Source organism: Phoenix dactylifera, chromosome 5 (assembly GCF_051530095.1).
Source record: "Phoenix dactylifera cultivar Ajwa chromosome 5, Ajwa_hap1_PhDact_Kaust_v1.1, whole genome shotgun sequence".
Classification (NCBI taxonomy): domain Eukaryota; kingdom Viridiplantae; phylum Streptophyta; class Magnoliopsida; order Arecales; family Arecaceae; genus Phoenix; species Phoenix dactylifera.
In genome coordinates, this window is record NC_143194.1 from 34,758,014 (window position 1) to 34,777,035 (window position 19,022).

Below are 19,022 nucleotides of genomic sequence, written 5' to 3' on the forward strand. Positions count from 1 at the left end.
ACTCTCTTTTCATATTATTTATTCATTATCTTAAGCTTTAGTGGTGACACAGTATATATTTCATAGTCCAGATTTTTCTTTCAAAAAAGAAATATGCCATTTTTTCTTATTTTTCTTAAGTCATGGGTTGGCTTAATTGTTCAAGGGTTTGAGTTACAATATTTATTTATTTATTTATTCCAAAAAAGAAAAAAAAAGGCTCACAATAGCCTAGCTGATGCCTTATATTAGCTTGGTAAACCAAACTTGACTATTTTCAACCATATTGTTGAATTCTGCTGTAAGGTCATTATCACCTTTAGTAGAATCTCCAAGAATTACTGGAAAAATTAATAACGTTTTCCTTTTTTTATATATTATTTTTGTCCTCATATTCCCCTTCTTTCCTCATATGCAAGAGATATATTCGAGCATATTAAATTATTATATATATATATATATATATATATATATATATATATATATATATGACCTTGCAAATATAGTTTATTATGTATTCATGCTCTAAAATTACTAGTCGTATATATCTCTAAAAGCATCTTGTTTTTACAGGGATATCCCTCCAATTAGATTTTTGTCTGGCGATGTCAATATATTACCATTTTAAATGTAAGATAACTTTATCGCTAATACTCTTGATAGATTTACATAAAAATATAACCCTTTTCAATTTAAGATGAATATTTTTTTTTAAGGAAGTTTAGGGTATGTGAAATAAAACTCAAAATGGTTATTTTTAATGCTATTACCCAAAAGTCTAATGAGAGGGGCATCTATTTAAAAGCATAATAAGTTGAGGGGTATATTTTTTGGAAGATAAATATAAAAACTACATATGCAAGGATACATGATAACAAACTCTTAAATTACTTGTCTAAAAACTACATATATTATGCTAGATGTAGACCTACCCTTGACCTAGTCACATTCTAAAATTTTGGCTCAACTAGATTTAATTAAAAATTATCAAAAATTTCAAAACAAAAATAATAGTAAATATACTTATCAAAAAGTTAATAATGATGAATATAACAAAAGAATTGCTCATATATTTTTTAAGACCGAAAGTAGAAAATTATACAAAGCTCCATAATCATTGCATTAGGTCAGTAGTTCCAAAAAAAATATTTTTTTCTTAGAATTAAAAATCTAATTTTTTTTCTCTTCAATAAAAACCATGCTCTCCTCTTCGATGGTATCATAGTATACTAGTGAGTCAGATTTATCAAATCTAGTGATAACTAAGATTTTTTTTTTGTTGATGATTTTGTTATGCCACTTGGATCCTTGAGGGATGAGGAATAGCCTCTCCTAATCTCTCCCTCTATACACATGCACACAAGCATATGTATCTATTAAATAGAAAGGAGAGAGAAAACTAAACCTCTCTCCAAACTTCATTTTTTAAAAAAAAATTGTAAAAAAATCATCTAAAATATCCACATTTTGTAAAAAATAAAAATTATCTATGAAAAAATATTTTAGAAATTCATGTATATTTGAATATAGTAGAAAATACTGTGAAATCTCTCTCAACCAAATTAAGAAAGATGGATCTTTTTTTTGCCAAGGGAAAAATTTTTTAGGAAGTCACGTATATCTAAATATATTAGAATTCACCATGCATAGGAAAGAAATATTTTAGAAAGCGGAATTTCTTTCTACCAAATTAAAAAAAGAGGGTTTTTTATTTGCTAAGAAAAATATAAAGAAAAAAAATCAAATCCATCGAATTCTCTATTTTCTATAAGATCTGACTAACCATGAAATTCTTTTTGTCAATATATGATCTATCACATATATTATATTTTTTTAGTAACAATAGACTTAAAAGGATCTGTGAAATTTTATAGGTTGAATTTAATTTATTTATACTATCTAAATTTAAAGGGCATCCACGGCCTCCTAGAGCTCAATGACAAATACAATTATAGTATCTAATTTTAAATTATTTATAGGAAAAAAGAGTGCAACTTTGGTCAAATCGCATACTCGCCGTTGGAGTACCGTCCGTCCCGCCCTGGTTAGTCTGGCTAACCGTTTCCTGAAATCCGTCAAACCAGTTGCCGTCATTGTGATGATACTTAAGAATCCTACATATGGGTTGCCGGCTTTCCGTAGTTTCAAAGTCCTAGCCGGACTCAACCTCCTCCTTCCTCCTTCGGCTCTTCGATAACCTGCAAAGAATCCCACTCCGTCTAGAATATCACTTTCCTTGGAATTCTTCCGCCCTTTATACGCGCTGGTGGCCTGGGGGACAGAGAACGGAGAGATGACATCGCGGCCAGCGGAGGAGGAGCGATGTCATTGGGGCTACCGGCGCTTCGCTTGGAGATGTACGGCGGCGGCGCTGCATTGCCGATCAAGGCGGCGCCCGGCGCCGTCCGATGCCATCCGAGGTCGTCAATCTTGGGGTCGCGAGAGAAGGAGGCCAGTTTCTTCCGGCGGATCCGGAGGACCCTTTTAGGAAAAAAATTCGGGTTTTTCGCCCTGCTCTTCGTCTCGGCCGCCGCCTTCTTCTTGCCCGCCTTTCGCCTCAGCAAAGGTTCAATTTTTGGCCCTTTCATCTCTCCTTTTCCGTCCCTCATTCTCTCTTCTTTGCTTCTAGTCGTTCTTGATTCTTTTATGCGTTTTGTTTCTTTTAACTCAAAGATGTAATCTTGGATTCGTATCCATTATCTTGACGCCTGGCACCAGTTGATCATGTTTTGAGACTTAATACTACTTTGAATGTATTGGTTTAACTGCATTATTGTTCGTTCTTGATCTTTCGTGCGTTTCTTTAACTCAAAGTTGCAATCTTGAAGTTTTTTTCCATTATGTTGATTGCTTCGGTTTGGCCAGTCGATCATGATTTCAAAGGAGTATTTTGATTATATTACTTGACTTGGGTTATTGTGGATTCTTGATCTTTCATGTGTTTCTTTAACTCAAATTCGTAATCTCGGATGTTCCTTTGAATTGGATGCCTTGTTTTGCTCAGTTGATCATGATTTGAGACCTAACAATACTTTGGTTCTATTAGTTTAATTGAGTTATTGTTGATTTTATAGTCTCATGCGCTTCCTTGACTCAAAGACATAATCTTGGAATATATCCATTATCTTGATGCCTCAGTTCGACAGTTGATCATGATTTGAATCAGTATTACTCTTACTATTAGTTTAATTGCATTATTGTTGATTCCTAATTTTCATGTCTGTCTTTAACTTTCAAAATGCAATCTTGTAACATACCGATTATCTTGATGCTGCAGTTTGGCAGTTGACCATGTTTTGTTTGCTTTTCAGGGATGATGGCAATATTGTGAATGTGGATATTTTATTTGTATTTTTGTGATCAATGGGAAGAAAGAAAGGTTGCAGCAAATTCACATTTTCCTTTGTAGAGTATAATCATGCAACAAGATGTTTATGTTTCAATTTTTATATATAGTTAGAGAAACTATATGCATCGATCGCTGTCAAGCATCCGGGCCGGTCATTGTGGCTCCTAAAATCTTTATTTCCAAAACCTCCTCCAAAAAAAAAGACTTGTTAAATATATGAAAAGATTGTTCTGTTCCCAAACATGAGACCACTATCATATATCTTAGAGCCATTTCCAGTAGATTCTCACTTCTTCATCATGGGGGCTTTCCTGCTCACTGTGACAGGTCAAGTTACGATGGATATGGAATCTACATTTCATCAACACCCAGCAAGTAATGAATCTGCGACTTGGCATTCTGGGAGATATTGGCAGCCAAAGGGCATTCCTACACCACATCCTTGTGGAAATTTCTCATATCCTCCTCCACCACATGATAAGAAGCGTACTGGCCCGCGACGTGAGTATACTGCTTTTTTCTTGTCTAAGTTGTTGTAAAAGTATATTAAGATGCCAACCATTTTGTTCATCACCTTTCTTTAGCTTGTCCTGTTTGCTATGTCCCTGCGGAACAAGCAATGGATTCTATGCCAACTTCATTATCAGTATCGCCTGTCCTTAGGGATCTAAATTATGTCATTGAGGAAACCTCAGTCAAAACTGAATTGGAAGGAGGCTCAACATTTGGTGGACATCCGACTCTGCAGCAGAGAAATGAGTCCTTTGATATAAAAGAGTCAATGACTGTGCATTGTGGGTATGTATATTTGTGTCTTCACATTTTTTTCTTGCCTAAGTTAATTGGTAAAATACTCTTACCTTAGTTTGAACAGTATGTAGAAACTCTTTTCATTGATACTCAAACTCACTCATTGTTTACTGGCATTGATCAGATTTGTTAAGGGGATGAAACCTGGACGTGGTACTCTGTTTGACATTAATGATGCTGATCTTCTTGAGATGGAGCAATGCCATGGAATAGTTGTTGCTTCGGCTATATTTGGTACAAATTGTGCTGCACTTTTTTTTCTTCTTGATCCTGCTCCCCTTCTTCTAAATTCTAAATGATATGTTTCCTCTTATGACTATCCTTTTTTGACCAGGAAATTATGATATAATGCAACATCCCAAAAATATAAGTGAAGCTACAAAGAGAAGTGCATGCTTTTACATGTTTGTGGATGAAGAGACTGCAGCCTACATAAACAACTCAACAGAACTGGACAGGACAAAAAGAGTCGGGCTGTGGAGAGTGGTTGTTGTCCGAAACCTTCCTTATGATGATCCAAGGCGCAATGGAAAGGTACTGTCTTCTCATGGACTTCTTATAGAAGTCAACTATATAGCCTCCACTCCACGATCGTAGAACAAATGTTAGGATACATTTGGAAAGTATTAATGCAAGGTTAAAAATATAATGTACCATTTTTTGAGCAATTTATCCACATCCTTCCTTTCACTGTTTTTTTTTAATAATTATGAAAGTCAAACTTTTTTTTAATACCCATAGTTAAACTTGCAAGCATTCTGTTGATCCTGTCTGTTTATATCACTTTTGAAACTATAGTACAAGAAAAACAAAAAACTAAAAAAAGCTATGTCTGAGTTTGTACAGATTAAGTTGATACAATCTTGATATCTTTTATCTCATGGATTAAGTTGATACCATCTTCAGCTCATTTATTTCAAAATTAATTGCCTGTTCTCCAATCACCCTAGGTGTAGGTTTTCTTCTTCTCCTTATTTTCATTGAAGTCTCATATGTAAATAACGAAGAATGAATCTGAAATAGTGCATTTAATGCAGGCTCAGCCTTAGTCTGTTTCATGCAAAAGTTGATACTCTTGCCCAGAGATAATGCATTTTGTTTTCATTGGAAACGTGCAAAGTGGGAAATGGTTGCCATACACTTCTGGATTTTAGAAGGAAAAAACATGAAACATATTGCTTGAAACAAAATGTCTTGGGTACATTTAAACCCACATTGCACAAAAAGATCCTTTAATGCAAATATTTGCATGTCATAACCATTGGAAAGGGGGAGGATAATGAGTTTAGAGAAAAGAGAAAGGAGGGTAATTATCTGGGAAGGAGACATAAAACAAAAACAAAAAAAATCAGTGTCAAAGTCAAGTAACTATACTTTCATAAAAGCAACAAGGATTTGAAACTGGATTCCATTTAGTTATTTTGGTAGCACCAAGAGACAACCATTTAAGGCCCCACTATTTTTCAATCGAGTCTCGCCTTCAGAAAGCTCGAATTCAGATCGAGTAGAATTGCTATATGTTCCCTTCGGCTCCCTTGCCCATGCCCCAAAGAAAAAAGAAACAAAAAAACAAAACTAGAAAAACCAAAATCTATTCCATCAGAAAGGCACCCAAGGAAAACAAATTGCAAAAAAAAGCAAAGACATATATGTTGAACTTAACTTGATGCAAGGTCTAAATTTTAATCTGAGACTTATGTTTTAATTTTCACATTTCCACTTTTTTAAAGACTGGCCTGCTTAAAACCAGGTGGCCTGCCTTTTGAATTCACAAACTTGTGAGTTAAGTACTATTTTATAGTATGGAGCTCTAATCTTGGGGATGTTTATTGAGTAACCAAAGTACACATTCGAGGGAGATGGGTAAAAACTTCTTGCTGCTTATGAATTTACCAGTCTTGGTATTTGAGATGTGGTTTTGCTAATAAGTTTGTATTAGGACAAGCCTCTGATAATGCCAATTGAGATTTTTAATGAACTAGGCTTTATCCTATTGGTTACATTCCTCCTCCATTTGAATAATTTTGCACTTCAAACCTTGAGGAGGTTCATTTTCTTTCAAATGGTTGGTCATCCACCACTGTTATTCTCTAAAATAAAAGTTTCCAATTGAGTTAGTGGGTCTGGGATATATTTTGGCAAAATTGGGTTTCGAGGTTGTCAATTTGGGTGGATGAACAGTTGCAGTATGAAGGCTAGTTTCCTTGTGTATGCTACTTTGATATCTTAGTAGAAGTTCATAGTCATTTTCACTTTAAGGAGCTAATGTTTCTTCGTATGTATGCTTGGAGGATTGTTTATTGCTTTCAAAAAACTTTTATCATCCAATGACTTGCTGATGGATCAATACTTGAAAATTATCAGACTATCTTTTTTTACGATTAATAAGTTAAATTAACTCTAAATGCATTACACTTATATGTATAATTCTTGTGATACTATTTATGTTTAACAGGTTCCCAAGCTTCTACTTCACAGACTTTTTCCTAATATACAATATTCAATATGGATTGATGGAAAGCTTGAGCTCGTTGTGGACCCCCATCTTATACTAGAGCGGTAAACTTCATGAGAAACTTTCTTTATATATTTCTTGTTCAAAATTAATTACATTTATGCCAAGTTTAATCCTTCATGCAAACATTTCAGAACATATGGTTCAGATAAATGCTAAACTTCAACTTGAATATGTACTCTAGTTATGCATTTTTATCTGTCCTTTACAGAAGTATCTTGATTTGAGTTTTTGATGTTGCTTGATCTAGTCAAAACACTTTCGCAAGTTAGTGTCATTAGCACTTGGGGATTGCATCAGTCTTTTGTAGCATTGCCAATTTTTTTTGAAATTTTTGAAGTACAGATGCCTGGTTTTCGTGATATAGACTTGTCTGGAGAAGGTTGAGGTCTATGATTCACTAAAGGAGAAAAAGGTTCTGATCCCAAAAGTGCAGTAATGAGGAAATATAGCTATTATGGTTATATATGCAATTTATTTTGATTTATACAATAAATTTGGTGCAAAAGGAGGTAACAACGAGGTTGACAAAATGCCAGAGATTATGAGGAGAGAAGATTAGGAGATAAAATATCACGTTAGGTGGAATTAGAGAAATTATACAGTGATGAAATGATATTCATCAATGTGGTAATAACTCAGATGATGTGATATGTATGTTTTGGCAAGTAGTTATCTGTGTGATATCAATATTTACTTGAGTCTTCACATGACCAATCATGTTCTAGATTCATATCCTGTCTACTCTTAGTTTGTGTCCATCTTTTATAAAGTTTCTTACCAAAAAACAGTTTTATTACCATTGTAAAGTGGACGTAGCAAATGACAATGTCAGACAATGTGATATTCACATCTATGACAATGTGGTAACATAATCAACGTCTGCATGTCTTTGATTAAGTGGTCTACATTAGTTGATTCATCTTGTTAATAATTAGTTACTTTCATCAATGTTTCTATTAGAGTGTACCCTTGCCTTAAGGAAGGCTAAGAAACAGGAAGTAAAGGTGGAATATTTTATGTTTTTTCGCTTTAACATTATATTACTAAATTTGTGGTTAATCTTGATACGATCTGGCAAGAATAATGTCAGGCTTGTTATCATGCAAAACTTTACATCTCATCCACTCCATTTCTTTATAAAGTTCCTTACTATGCACCACTTCTTTCTCCCGAACAAACACTTGGTGTATGATCTCCTCCATTATATTGTATCTGGGTTGTTGATGCACTTACCACCACCATGACCACATCATCTCATGCCATACATCTCCATTGCTATTGCCCTCAGTTAGTGTCCATCTTTCATATATTTGTTATTTAAATGAATTGATAAGGGGTCGGTGTCAACCTAGAAATGTACATGGAATGCTTCGTAGGACATGTTTAAAGTTTCATTGAAGTATAAATAGGTCTTGTGTACGAACTAATTGCAAGCATTTTTAAATAGAGAATTTAATTAAACTTAATGACTAGATTTAACAGAAAGGGAACATTTCTTGCTACTAGTTATTATGCACTAGACTGCGGTGCATGCAATGTACATGTGCTTTTAATTTTTTTAAGATAAAATATGTTCAGATAACTAAATAATAAATGCTAGATGAAGGATTTGAACCTTCTACCTTGTGGTTAAAACACGTGTTCTAACCAACATGGGATGAGAAATGTAGATGCCAAGCAGGGTGGAAGAATGTGGGTCAGGGTCCATGGATGGTTAGTGCACCTCGAGCATGGTCACATTGCAGGATATTATAAAGTAAAATATGTGTAGATTCATGGCTGCTAAAGATCTAAGATTTAGAATAATTTAAATAAACTTTGAAGTTATTGCTATTTTTTCTAATGCATAATATCTCATCTTCACCTCTTGGTTAAGAAGTATCTCTCCTCCTCCTCTCTTGAAAGTTATTAGAGTCCGGATATGCTAAGATATCTTCCGTAGTCTTTGAATTCTTTCTTTCTTTCTGAATTAAATTTTCTCACCTGTTGCTTTTTGAAGTTAGCATGAGCATCTTTATTACTATGTACTGTTCTCCTTTTCTTATTCTCAAAGTCCAGCAATTGTAGAAACCCTTCTATCTTTATTACTATGTATCTTTAAACATTTTAAGAGAGAAATCATTAGAATTATTGTAGAAATACTTTAAAGCCTACGTGGAGTCATTTGATTAGGGTTATTCTTGGGATTGAAAAATTGGGAAACTAAATAACTTTTATATAGTTTAAGGATACTGATTTAAGGATGCAGCTCCTTTGAATGTGTTAATGGGCATGCTTGCATGGGTTGTTATGTTTTTAAGTTTTTTTGCATCAGTTGCTTGTTTTTGCACTTTTGTATTACCATATGCCGATTGCATTACTAGCAGAACTCAATAGGATATAACATGAGTTGGCTTTTCAATGATAGAAAGATTATAGCAAAAAAAAAGACTGAAATAATTTACATAAGTGTAGTGGTGATTAGGACGTTGAGGTAGATTTCTGTGTAAAACCCTAAAAGAAAATTAAAAACAAATTTATTGGAGGAAGCTTAGAAGATGCTTAGGAGCCTTCCCCTATCATGCATAATGTGATGGACAACCAACTGACATGGTACGCTTATGTGCCAAGGAATTGGAGTGGGATTCTGGGTTCATGGGCCTACCAGCGAAAAGGATCTTTTACCTGTTAATGCATTGATGCAGTCTTCCAGAAAGGGTTAAATGAATCTCAATATGCTAGCAGGGTTTATCTTTCATAAAAATTCAATGACTGCATGACTACATGAACTTTAAAGTCTCAAGTAGATTTGAGAAGGCTTTAGATTGTAATTTTCTTTACATACGTCATGCTTACATATGCCGTGCCTGGTAAAATAGTCATCTACCATTTGCAAGATGAGTTTTTTCGCATTATCTTTTTCAGTATTAAAAATTGATAAAATTTAGTATCCTCAAGCTTAAATTTTTATTTATTTATTTAGTTTTTGCCATGATGTTAAGAGCGCACTAAACCCTGGACATCATTGTTTCTGGTACATTTCACTTGTAAGATCCATCTTTAGCAAGAAAAGAGAGATATCCCACCCTCTTCATTGTCATATATGCAAGTGTTTGGACTCAGACTAGGTGTGCGCAGGCCAGCTAATGCGCTCAAAGTTGGGTGGATTTATGGATTTTCTTTATATTTCTCATCAGGAAATATGAAGACCACTAAGCTTGCTTCTCTTGCAGCACAATAAATAGTAAATACGTAGGTCTGTGCTCCTATTGATAGTTGTCCTTAAAAAAAGCATCTGATTGTCATGTTATTTTTTTTCTTCAAAAATGCATTTTATCTGTTTGTTGGTTGTATTATCATAAACTAGCTTGGTTGAGATGTGGAACTAACACTTGTGTATTTACGGTGAGTTTGAATATCGCCGTACCATGACCTTAGTAATTATGCAACTTATTAATCCTACATTTTTCTCGGTTTCAATATACTGACCTGTTTATTTATCTATTTATTTTAAATTGACGATGCTATTTCTCTGTTTCAGACTCTTGTGGCGTGAGAATGCCACTTTTGCAATCTCTAGGCATTATAAACGGTTTGATGTTTTTGAGGAAGGAAAGGCTAATAAAGCTGCTAAAAAATATGACAGTGCCTCCATTGATGCACAGCTCGAGTTTTATAAAAGAGAGGGCTTGACTCACTATTCTCCAGACAAGCTTCCTATAACAAGTGGTGAGTGCAGGATCATGCTTTAGCATTTCCTTTTATTTTCATCCGATAACTTAGTTCTATGACTTTTGAGGCTTGCAGATGTCCCTGAAGGCTGTGTGATAGTCAGAGAACATATCCCCATAACCAACCTCTTCACATGTCTATGGTTCAACGAAGTTGATCGTTTTACCCCAAGGGATCAACTTAGTTTCAGCACTGTGAGGGACAAAATAATGGCTATAGTAGATTTGAAGCTCAACATGTTTGATGACTGTCAAAGACGTAACTTTGTTAATCAGGTAGCAACAGTCTCATTTATTATCATATTGGTAGACTTTCTTTGTTATGCGATACATAGATACTAAAAATTGGCATTAGTTTGTTCTTTTCTCTATGTAATTAATTTGTTTTGGCATCTAGGTATATCATAAAGATGTGATGCGACAAAAAAGCAGCCCTCCTCCACGACTATCATCTAATATTGAATCACGTAGTAGTAATTCACAATCAGACAGGACCACAAGATTTCAACCAGGGAAGCCAGTCAGGAATGGGAGGTATAAGAAACCACGTTCGAGATGCCGACACTCAGGAAGAAAGACGTTTTAGAAAGAAGAATTGTTCCAATGCCATCCTTTTCCTGTGCCAGGGGAAATAATAACCACAGGTCAAGGTGTTTGGCAATTGCACTTCAGCAGGCTTGGAATTGTTAATATTTATTTTGTTTTGTTGTAATTATTAGCAGATTCAGAATAAACTGCATACGAGATGATTAAAGGAAAACAAGTCTGTTGTTTATTGTTTATTTTTTTAACTTTTATTGGGTGTGGGGAAAGGATGAGAGGGTTGGGCTGCTGCAGATATATTAGGGTGGGCGTGCTTATAGATAAACTGGTCTTCTGGTCCTCTGAAATATCAACTGTCCTCAGTCTGAGGTCATGTAAAGTTCTGCAAAGAAAAATAGGTTCTTTAACTCTTTTTGAATATACCACCAAACGAAAAAAAACTCTATCCAAATATCATATTTCTTCCTATCCTCTTCCTCTCTCTCTCTTTTTATTATGATGATTGATAACAATTTTATATATCCTTTTTAACTTTCACTAAGTCGATTACTATCACAAGTTACCTTGACACATTTAAACTCTTGGTTCTCAATCTCAACAAATGAATCTTATAACAATTCTTTTTTTGAAAGGAGAAAAAAAAGAGAAATAGAAGTGCACATTCCAGGCCTAGGACATTGTTATCAAAATATATATAGATAATAGAAGATTTTTCAACTCAGGAACATTCAAGGATGGGTGGTTTTAACTCTGGACTTTTATTATATATATATAGATAGATAGATAATCATCCAGGATTGATCCAATCATGTTATATTTAAAATACATATTTTGAAGTTTAATTAATAGGATCTCCTGGATTGTGGTTGCATTTGATGAGCTCCTGTCGGTGGTGGTGGTGGTCTCTCTCCACTGTGGTAGCCCACCCGTTGAATTGTTGTGAACTGTCAGAATGTGGCAAGCCAGCCTATTGGCAATCAAGAGATGGGCCTTTTGGATTGAAAAGAATATACCAACCAACTAGAATACTACATTGCCCTATTGGCTTCTACTAACTATTATAATGGCAACAAGAATGTATTGTTACAATTGTCACAGCCAGCACCTCACCTAATAACCCAAATATTATTTGAGTTTTTTGATCCTATATAGTACTCAAGATCTACCCAGCAAATAACTGATATAAAACTAAACACACGCCCACTCGAATCGTCCTTGCCAGGCTAAGGATTCAAATCCATTCAAATCCAATCATGAATACCACGATTAGCTTGTGGTTAGCTCAAATATATTCGTGCTACAGTATCCTCTAGTCCAGATAGATTATAAGCCGGGTCCACTATGATACTATTTGCAACAATCCAGGACTTCATCCAAAAAGACTAGCTAAATTATATTTTGTGGATTTCTTGGTCCTGTATAAGTACCTAAGATCTCCTCGGCAAATAATTGATAGGGACTAAACATACGTGGGTCCTCACAACAATATTATTATGTTATTACACGAATGTATTCATTTAAGTACCATTCTCCGTTGCATTTTCAACCTGGAGGTCATCAAGAGAGGTGAAATCTAACAGGAAGCAATATAGTAGATGTCACAGCAAGGTGAAAGAGAAGGTAGTTAGCATATCATTGTTTACTACCACAATAAATGAAGGTTTTGATGAGCCCTTGGAATATATCATACTATTATACCCTTATTTGCTGTCAAGACACTACGCAACAAAACTTTCTTTGTCCAATTCTTTCCTATCCTGAACGATTCCGTCCATCGACCATCGCTGATTGTTTGGTGAAGTGGCAAAAGGCCGAACAAATATATCACAAGATACGATCCGCCCGAGAAGATCTACCTCTGCAAGCATCTTGCCAGCCCTAGCCGAAACCCAAAAGCAAGTCACAAACTTTTACATGCGAGTTTTCTCATTATCTACTCGGAAGTCATCTCTTTCTCCGATGCTCTTTAAGAATTTAATTTGCGCTCACCTCCTTCTACATTTGCACTGCATGATTTATCATGTTGATGAGCTTAACCTCTTAATAAACTTGGGTGGATTATTCCTCCCTTTCATCAACATATAAAAACAAAAATGATCACAGCCAACATCGCTGGGTTGCTATAGTTTTCTTTGACATAATTTAGCAAGAAAGGCCAGCCAACAGGTGGGTTGGGCTAGCATGTCTTGATGCTAACATTGCACCAAACTCCAAAGCTAGTACGTATTCCTTAATCTCTCTATCCTTCTTCACCCTCCTTAGGCAGCAGGATTCATTGGTCATCACAAAAATTCCAAGTTCAACAGTGCCCAAAACCACAACCCTTCGCCTCTCTTCTCTTGATCTTCTGGTTCTTTCAGAATGGAGGAATAAGGGTTGCTCTAAGTTCTCTCGGGCAGCATACTTTTGACCCTTCTAATCTTAGTTTATTATGCATTTCTGGGTGTAAGTCGAGCACCCTGTGATGTGCGTCAAGAAACCTTTTACCCACTTGTGTTATCTTGGCTGCATTTCATAGTACTAAGAATTTCTGCTCTCGTTCTTTCTTTTTTTGGGCGTAAAGAAGAAGTTTGTTCTCTCATGGGCAGTCTTTTGGCATTCAAGGCATTCAAAGGTACAGGATTTGTGCCAGAGAAGTTATAGGATATCTCAAAGTTTCATCCGTCAGCCAAGCATTGCTCCCTCAGGGAATCATATCAACATTCTTTTTGTTGGTCCCAGCAGAATGAAAGCAGAGAATGGGGCATTGTATCCTGTTCTTGGCCTTGCTTCCATTATAGCCTTCATATGCATATCACTTCGGGGTCTGGAATTCCATTCTGTGGAACCCAAAATGAGCTTTGTGAAAAGAAATGGGGCTAACTTCATGGTAGATGAGAGAGCATTTTATGTGAATGGGTGGAATTCTTACTGGTTGATGGATCAGGCTGTGGAGGAATTCAGCAGGCCTAGGGTCAGGAAAATGTTTCAAACTGCTGCAAAGATGGGTCTAACTGTCTGTAGAGCTTGGGCCTTTAATGATGGTGCCCACAATGCACTGCAGGTTTCTCTCGGTCGTTTTGATGAAAGGGTCTTTAAGGTATCAAATTCAGATCTCCTTTCTTTCCCTTATAATTATAACAGCATTGTATATTTGGTCTTCTGAAGGAGAATACATCTTATTTCTCTGCAAAACGAAATGAGCACTACTTTTTGGAGTTGTTCTCTTTGATCTTTTGCAGAAAAAAATACCAAAACAAAAACATATATTTTCTCTGTGCATTTGAATCATGATCAAGTGTAGTTTTGTTCCATGTGTCTTACGTCTATACTAGCTATCACTGTCTACATGCTGAACTAAAATACTTTGCTTTTCATTCATTTTCTTGACTTGCCTATGTCTTTTATATCTGTTCATAATTTGCTGCCATTTGTTTGTCTATAATGATAACTGGAAAGATGGCAGGCACTGGATTATGTCATTGTGGAAGCCCGTAAACATGGAATCAGGCTGCTTCTCAGCTTGGTCAATAATTTAGAACACTATGGCGGGAAGACGCAGTATGTTAGATGGGCATGGGAGGAAGGCATTGGATTGAGCTTTTCGAATGATTCCTTCTTCTTTGATCCAACCATTCGCCGCTATTTTAAGGTTTACCTGAAGGTAATTTCACTGCTTTAGAAGCTTATTCATTTAAACAGATTCTTGGGGATTGATTTCCAGAGTTGTATTGTCCATGTATAATTATCCCAGATAGGCATATAAAAATACAATGACAAGTGCCTCTTTTAGCTTCCATTAACAAAAGCTTGGCAACCAGAGTCTCTGGATTTCAAATTGAACTGCTGTAAAATTTTATATTTATCATCTAGTTCTCCTTTTCACAGACTATTTTGGCAAGGAAGAACCACTTGACTGGAATCGAATACAGAGATGATCCCACCATCTTTGCATGGGAGTTGATGAATGAACCGCAGTGTATTTCTGATGCATCTGGTGACACTCTCCAGGCAAGCCTGTTCTTAAAACCTGCTTCTCCATTTATATTTTGCCGGTCATTGTTAGAAAGATGCAATTCCGCATTTTGGTCGGTGGTGGTGTGAAATGGGATAATCAAAAGATGAAACTGGTATTCGAGGTATCAACACTTTCTTGAAACAAATATATATCCTTCAATTGAATGAAGAAAAGAGTTGCGTTGCATCTATGTTTTCACTGTTGAAATGTTTCTTCTGTGAATATAATTAAGACTGGAAGACTGAGCATTCAAAGAGGTCATACTCTATGACCATCATTAAAGTTGAAATCTTGGCTAGAACTATATTGTAGTAAACATAGTCGATACGCATCTAACTCAGCTTCCTAGTCTATATATTATTTTACTGTCAGCATCTACTCATATAGTAAGGGTAAATTGAAGTGATGAGGACCAATCGATGGGCAATTAGGATTATCTCAATCAATGACTGAGCTCTGCATGAATAGGTCTTTGCATTTGATCTAATGCTCATTAAGAGGTCTTTTTGTTTCAGCAATTCATGATTGGCAAAAGCATAATAGGATGATGCTGCTAGTAACTTTATGGAACATATCTGTCTATCAATGCATTTGTGCATGCATAAATAATCAGAAGAGACCTGCATATCTAATAATAAGTGACAAAATATAACAGAGCACTGCAGATTTCCTTCATAATTTTTCCAGATTGCAGTTAATTTTCAGTTTAGGCAACTAGGCAGGGACTGTCCATATAGACTATTTTAATCCTCTAATCACATCATGTTTGCGCCTTTGTACAAAAGCGAAGGCTAACATAACACTAGATAGTGTTGCATCACAAGGTTTCATCAATCCATTGGGTTTTTCTACACAAAAAAGAAATGTTGATTCATTGGTTGCAAAGAATTGCAGGATTGGATTGAAGAAATGGCAGAATATGTGAAGTCAATTGACAAGAAGCACCTGCTGACAATTGGACTCGAGGGATTCTATGGCCCCACAAGCCCTCCAGAGAAGCTGAGTGTGAATCCTGGAGAATGGTACAACACTATAGGATCGGATTTCATCCGTAACTCTAAGATCTCAGCCATCGACTTTGCCTCCGTGCATATTTATCCTGACCAATGGTAACCAACAAAATCCATAAATATTTCTCTTTCTTTACATCTTGCTATTGATAAGACTTAGTCATCTGCGCTGATGGAGAAGGAATTGATTGTCATGGTGAATTTGCTAGGCAAAAAACTTGGCCGAGATGTGAAACTAATCATTCGCATCTTTGATGGGAGGTTTCAAATGCTGGGTCTCATTTATTCTTGTCAAAAGTTAAGGCTAGAAAAATTTGTTATTTTGCAGGTTGTTGGAAGCAGAACTTGATGAAAAATTGGAATACATTTCCAAATGGATGACCTCTCACATTGAAGATGGGGATAGAGAGCTAAAAAAGCCTGTCTTGTTCACTGAATTCGGGCTCTCAAACAAGAACAAGAACTTTGATCATTCACACCGAGAAGCATTCTATAAGTCTATATTTGACACCATATATGAGTCTGCAAGGAAGAATGGGGCTGGGGCTGGTGCCTTCATCTGGCAGATCTTGGTCCCCGGAATGGAAGAATACAATGATGATTTTGGAATCATCCCTGGGGAGAGGCCATCAATTGATAGGCTGATAAAGGAGCAGTCATGTCGGCTAATGGCTTTGCAACACCAGCATGACTTGTCGAGAAGAAGTTCCAAAGGAATCTGCTAAAGGAGATCATAGAACTCGAATATCATTTCTTTCCTCTACTTTTCATTTAGACCTTTGTTTTAGTGAAAGATGGGGCACCTTCTCATGATCTAAAATTTGCTTAGTGGAGAGCAAACAATCCTGTGAATTTATTCCTTTGGTTATTTTTCTTTTGATTTCACTCTACTCCTCTTGAAGTGGAGTGGTACTGTAATACACTCTGATAAGAAAATGAAAAGTGAGGTGCTCTACTTTCATGTATCCCTTGCCATGGTAGTTGTTTATCTATTTGGGCTCTCTTTCAAAATCTCATGCAGAAACTTACCTGAAGAGTGTACAGTTGGTATTTTTGCTGAACACGGCTTATCACATATCTTATGCGCTGCTGTTTTTTTTTTTTTGCTGTCACACATGAACTTGTGTGAAACTTCGCAGACTGCTGATATTGGCTCATTATGTGAAGAGTAAAGAGAGATAGGGGAAAAAATAGTGGACTGCAAGATTTTATGGCGTCTTTTCAATAGAATCTAGTTCAAAATTAATTGTGAAAAATTCTTCATGCAGTTGGTATATTTCTGTTACTTCTCTTGTGAATTATTGCAGTTGTGAGGATCCGTGCGGGTGTGTGTTTAGTCCCACATCGGTTATTCGCTGGATAGATCTTGGATACTTATACAGAATCTTGGATACTTATATATATATATAATAAAAGATATATATGGACTTTTTTTTTGAACGCTAGTATGTCAATGTTGAAATGCGGGGCCTCCTCCTAAATAGGCAAGGTGAAATATTTGGGCTTAAGGGCAGTTTGCAGCTACAACTTGATTTATATTTAGTTGCTCTCGTAGAGTGCAAGAAAAGGATAAACAAGTAGCACCATCAACTTCGCATAAAAACAAAAACACACAGATGACTACTCAAACCGAAGCCACATTCTATTTTAATACAGGTCCATTAAACATAATAGGAAGCAACATTATTTAGCTGAGATAGCCGGACCTTAGCTTACTCCCAGACTCACCACATAAAACCACACACACAACTTACCACAACCGAGCCCTTAATAACATGCATCATTTGATATGCTTTCATTTTCCACAGCTGCAACCAGCGCAGGTGCAGTTGGAGCTGCACCTGCAGTCAGGCTCGGCAGCTGCCGCGACCTCAACGACTTCCTCAAAGTAGCTGCAACAAAATGATGCAATTCAAAACATTAGGACTTGCTCCGAACTGAAATCTTTAGAACAGCTCGTTCATTATTGGACATATATGTGGCCTATATATGACGCTTGTGAGGCTCAACTGGTGAAAGATTTGGGTCTTTTCTTGAAGCCCAGGAGCTTAAGCTCGATCAAAGAGGTATTATGTGTGAATTATATAATCTTCAACCAGTTGAGCTCTTCACAATCCGAGCCCATGTAATAATTAATTGGATATGCCGGATCAACTTTGAGTTATTTCCTTTTCTTTTAAATATCTAGTATATAAACCATGCATGCAATGATGGGCATGCACTAATGGGCACGGAGAGCCAGATTTATTATTCATTTATTGATTCTGATCAATACCTCCTTTCAGTCTCGGTGATCACGATGCCGTAGCCATTTCCCTTCTTCCTGCAGTCACCAAATAGGTTCGTTAGCTTAGTGCCACTTTTCTTTTGAGAACATCTGTAACAGAAGCTACCATCCTAGGCCAGTGGGCTTATGTACCAAAATTCCGAACTCTAAAGTTACACCAGTTCCTCTAAACCATTTGGATCCGAATGATATGTATATCAAACTCTGCAATGGTATGCTTCGTGGTTTAAAATCTGCTGCAAGTATCATTTGCAAAAAAGAGCGAGAAATATGGTCTCATCAGATGGATCCTGACCATGAAGTTGTTTTCATCACTCTTACCAGCCAAATCCTTGGTTATGCTTGGGAAGAGAGCATGGGAGCAATAACTAGGAGAGTTAATTTCCAAAGAGGATGCAGAATGCTACTAAATGGAAGATTCTAGCTACTTATTAGCTGAAATTGAAAACTTGAAGCATATTGACTAGTTGATGAGAAAGTCTTCTAGCTAGTAACAGGGAGATGTTCAACCTGTGAACATGTATCACCTCAATAACCAAAGAGTTTAACATGACTAGCAGGAATAAAGACCACCTCATGACCTGCTGGTCCTAAATACGTGTGAGCCAGAGATTCAATTGTGAGAGACTACTTACACGCACTGGCTCTTGTCAGCGCAGTCGCAGTTGCCGCAGGTCGACATGGTGATCGAATTGCTAAAATGGGGAGGGATGAGAAGATGGCCGCTGACCGGAGAGAGAAGGTTTGCTGACTTCTGGCTGGGTGGAAAGAGGCTTGGCTCGACCCATATTTATAGGCGTTTCAAGGATGAGTAAAGCG

The 19,022-nt window shown here is 36.3% G+C and overlaps 2 protein-coding genes across 2 annotated transcripts; both read left to right on the plus strand.

Annotated features, from left to right (window-relative positions):
• The first annotated feature begins 3,454 nt into the window (after positions 1 to 3,454).
• On the plus strand, positions 3,455 to 11,304 carry LOC103711007 (putative hexosyltransferase MUCI70). Its single transcript, XM_039129691.3, has 8 exons — positions 3,455 to 3,829; positions 3,913 to 4,126; positions 4,263 to 4,372; positions 4,473 to 4,672; positions 6,594 to 6,697; positions 10,177 to 10,364; positions 10,443 to 10,642; positions 10,764 to 11,304. The coding sequence occupies exons 1-8, from the start codon at positions 3,571 to 3,573 to the stop codon at positions 10,950 to 10,952; spliced, it is 1,464 nt and encodes a 487-aa protein (XP_038985619.3). The 5' UTR covers positions 3,455 to 3,570; the 3' UTR covers positions 10,953 to 11,304.
• Positions 11,305 to 12,682: 1,378 nt separating this feature from the next.
• LOC120108661 (mannan endo-1,4-beta-mannosidase 2) lies at positions 12,683 to 16,877 on the plus strand. The gene is made up of 5 exons (XM_039122336.2): positions 12,683 to 13,988; positions 14,355 to 14,552; positions 14,777 to 14,899; positions 15,801 to 16,015; positions 16,245 to 16,877. The coding sequence occupies exons 1-5, from the start codon at positions 13,635 to 13,637 to the stop codon at positions 16,639 to 16,641; spliced, it is 1,287 nt and encodes a 428-aa protein (XP_038978264.2). The 5' UTR covers positions 12,683 to 13,634; the 3' UTR covers positions 16,642 to 16,877.
• The last annotated feature ends 2,145 nt before the right edge of the window (positions 16,878 to 19,022 follow it).

Excerpts from the sequence above, each read along its gene's own strand:
- LOC103711007 (XM_039129691.3), top strand. The coding sequence starts at position 3,571 with ATGAGACCACTATCATATATCTTAGAGCCATTTCCAGTAGATTCTCAC. Across the intron at positions 4,373-4,472 it reads TGTTGCTTCGGCTATATTTG|GAAATTATGATATAATGCAA; the intron begins GTACAAATTGTG and ends TTTTTTGACCAG. Across the intron at positions 10,365-10,442 it reads CAAGCTTCCTATAACAAGTG|ATGTCCCTGAAGGCTGTGTG; the intron begins GTGAGTGCAGGA and ends TGAGGCTTGCAG.
- LOC120108661 (XM_039122336.2), top strand. The coding sequence starts at position 13,635 with ATGAAAGCAGAGAATGGGGCATTGTATCCTGTTCTTGGCCTTGCTTCC. Across the intron at positions 14,553-14,776 it reads ATTTTAAGGTTTACCTGAAG|ACTATTTTGGCAAGGAAGAA; the intron begins GTAATTTCACTG and ends TCCTTTTCACAG. Across the intron at positions 14,900-15,800 it reads CATCTGGTGACACTCTCCAG|GATTGGATTGAAGAAATGGC; the intron begins GCAAGCCTGTTC and ends AAAGAATTGCAG.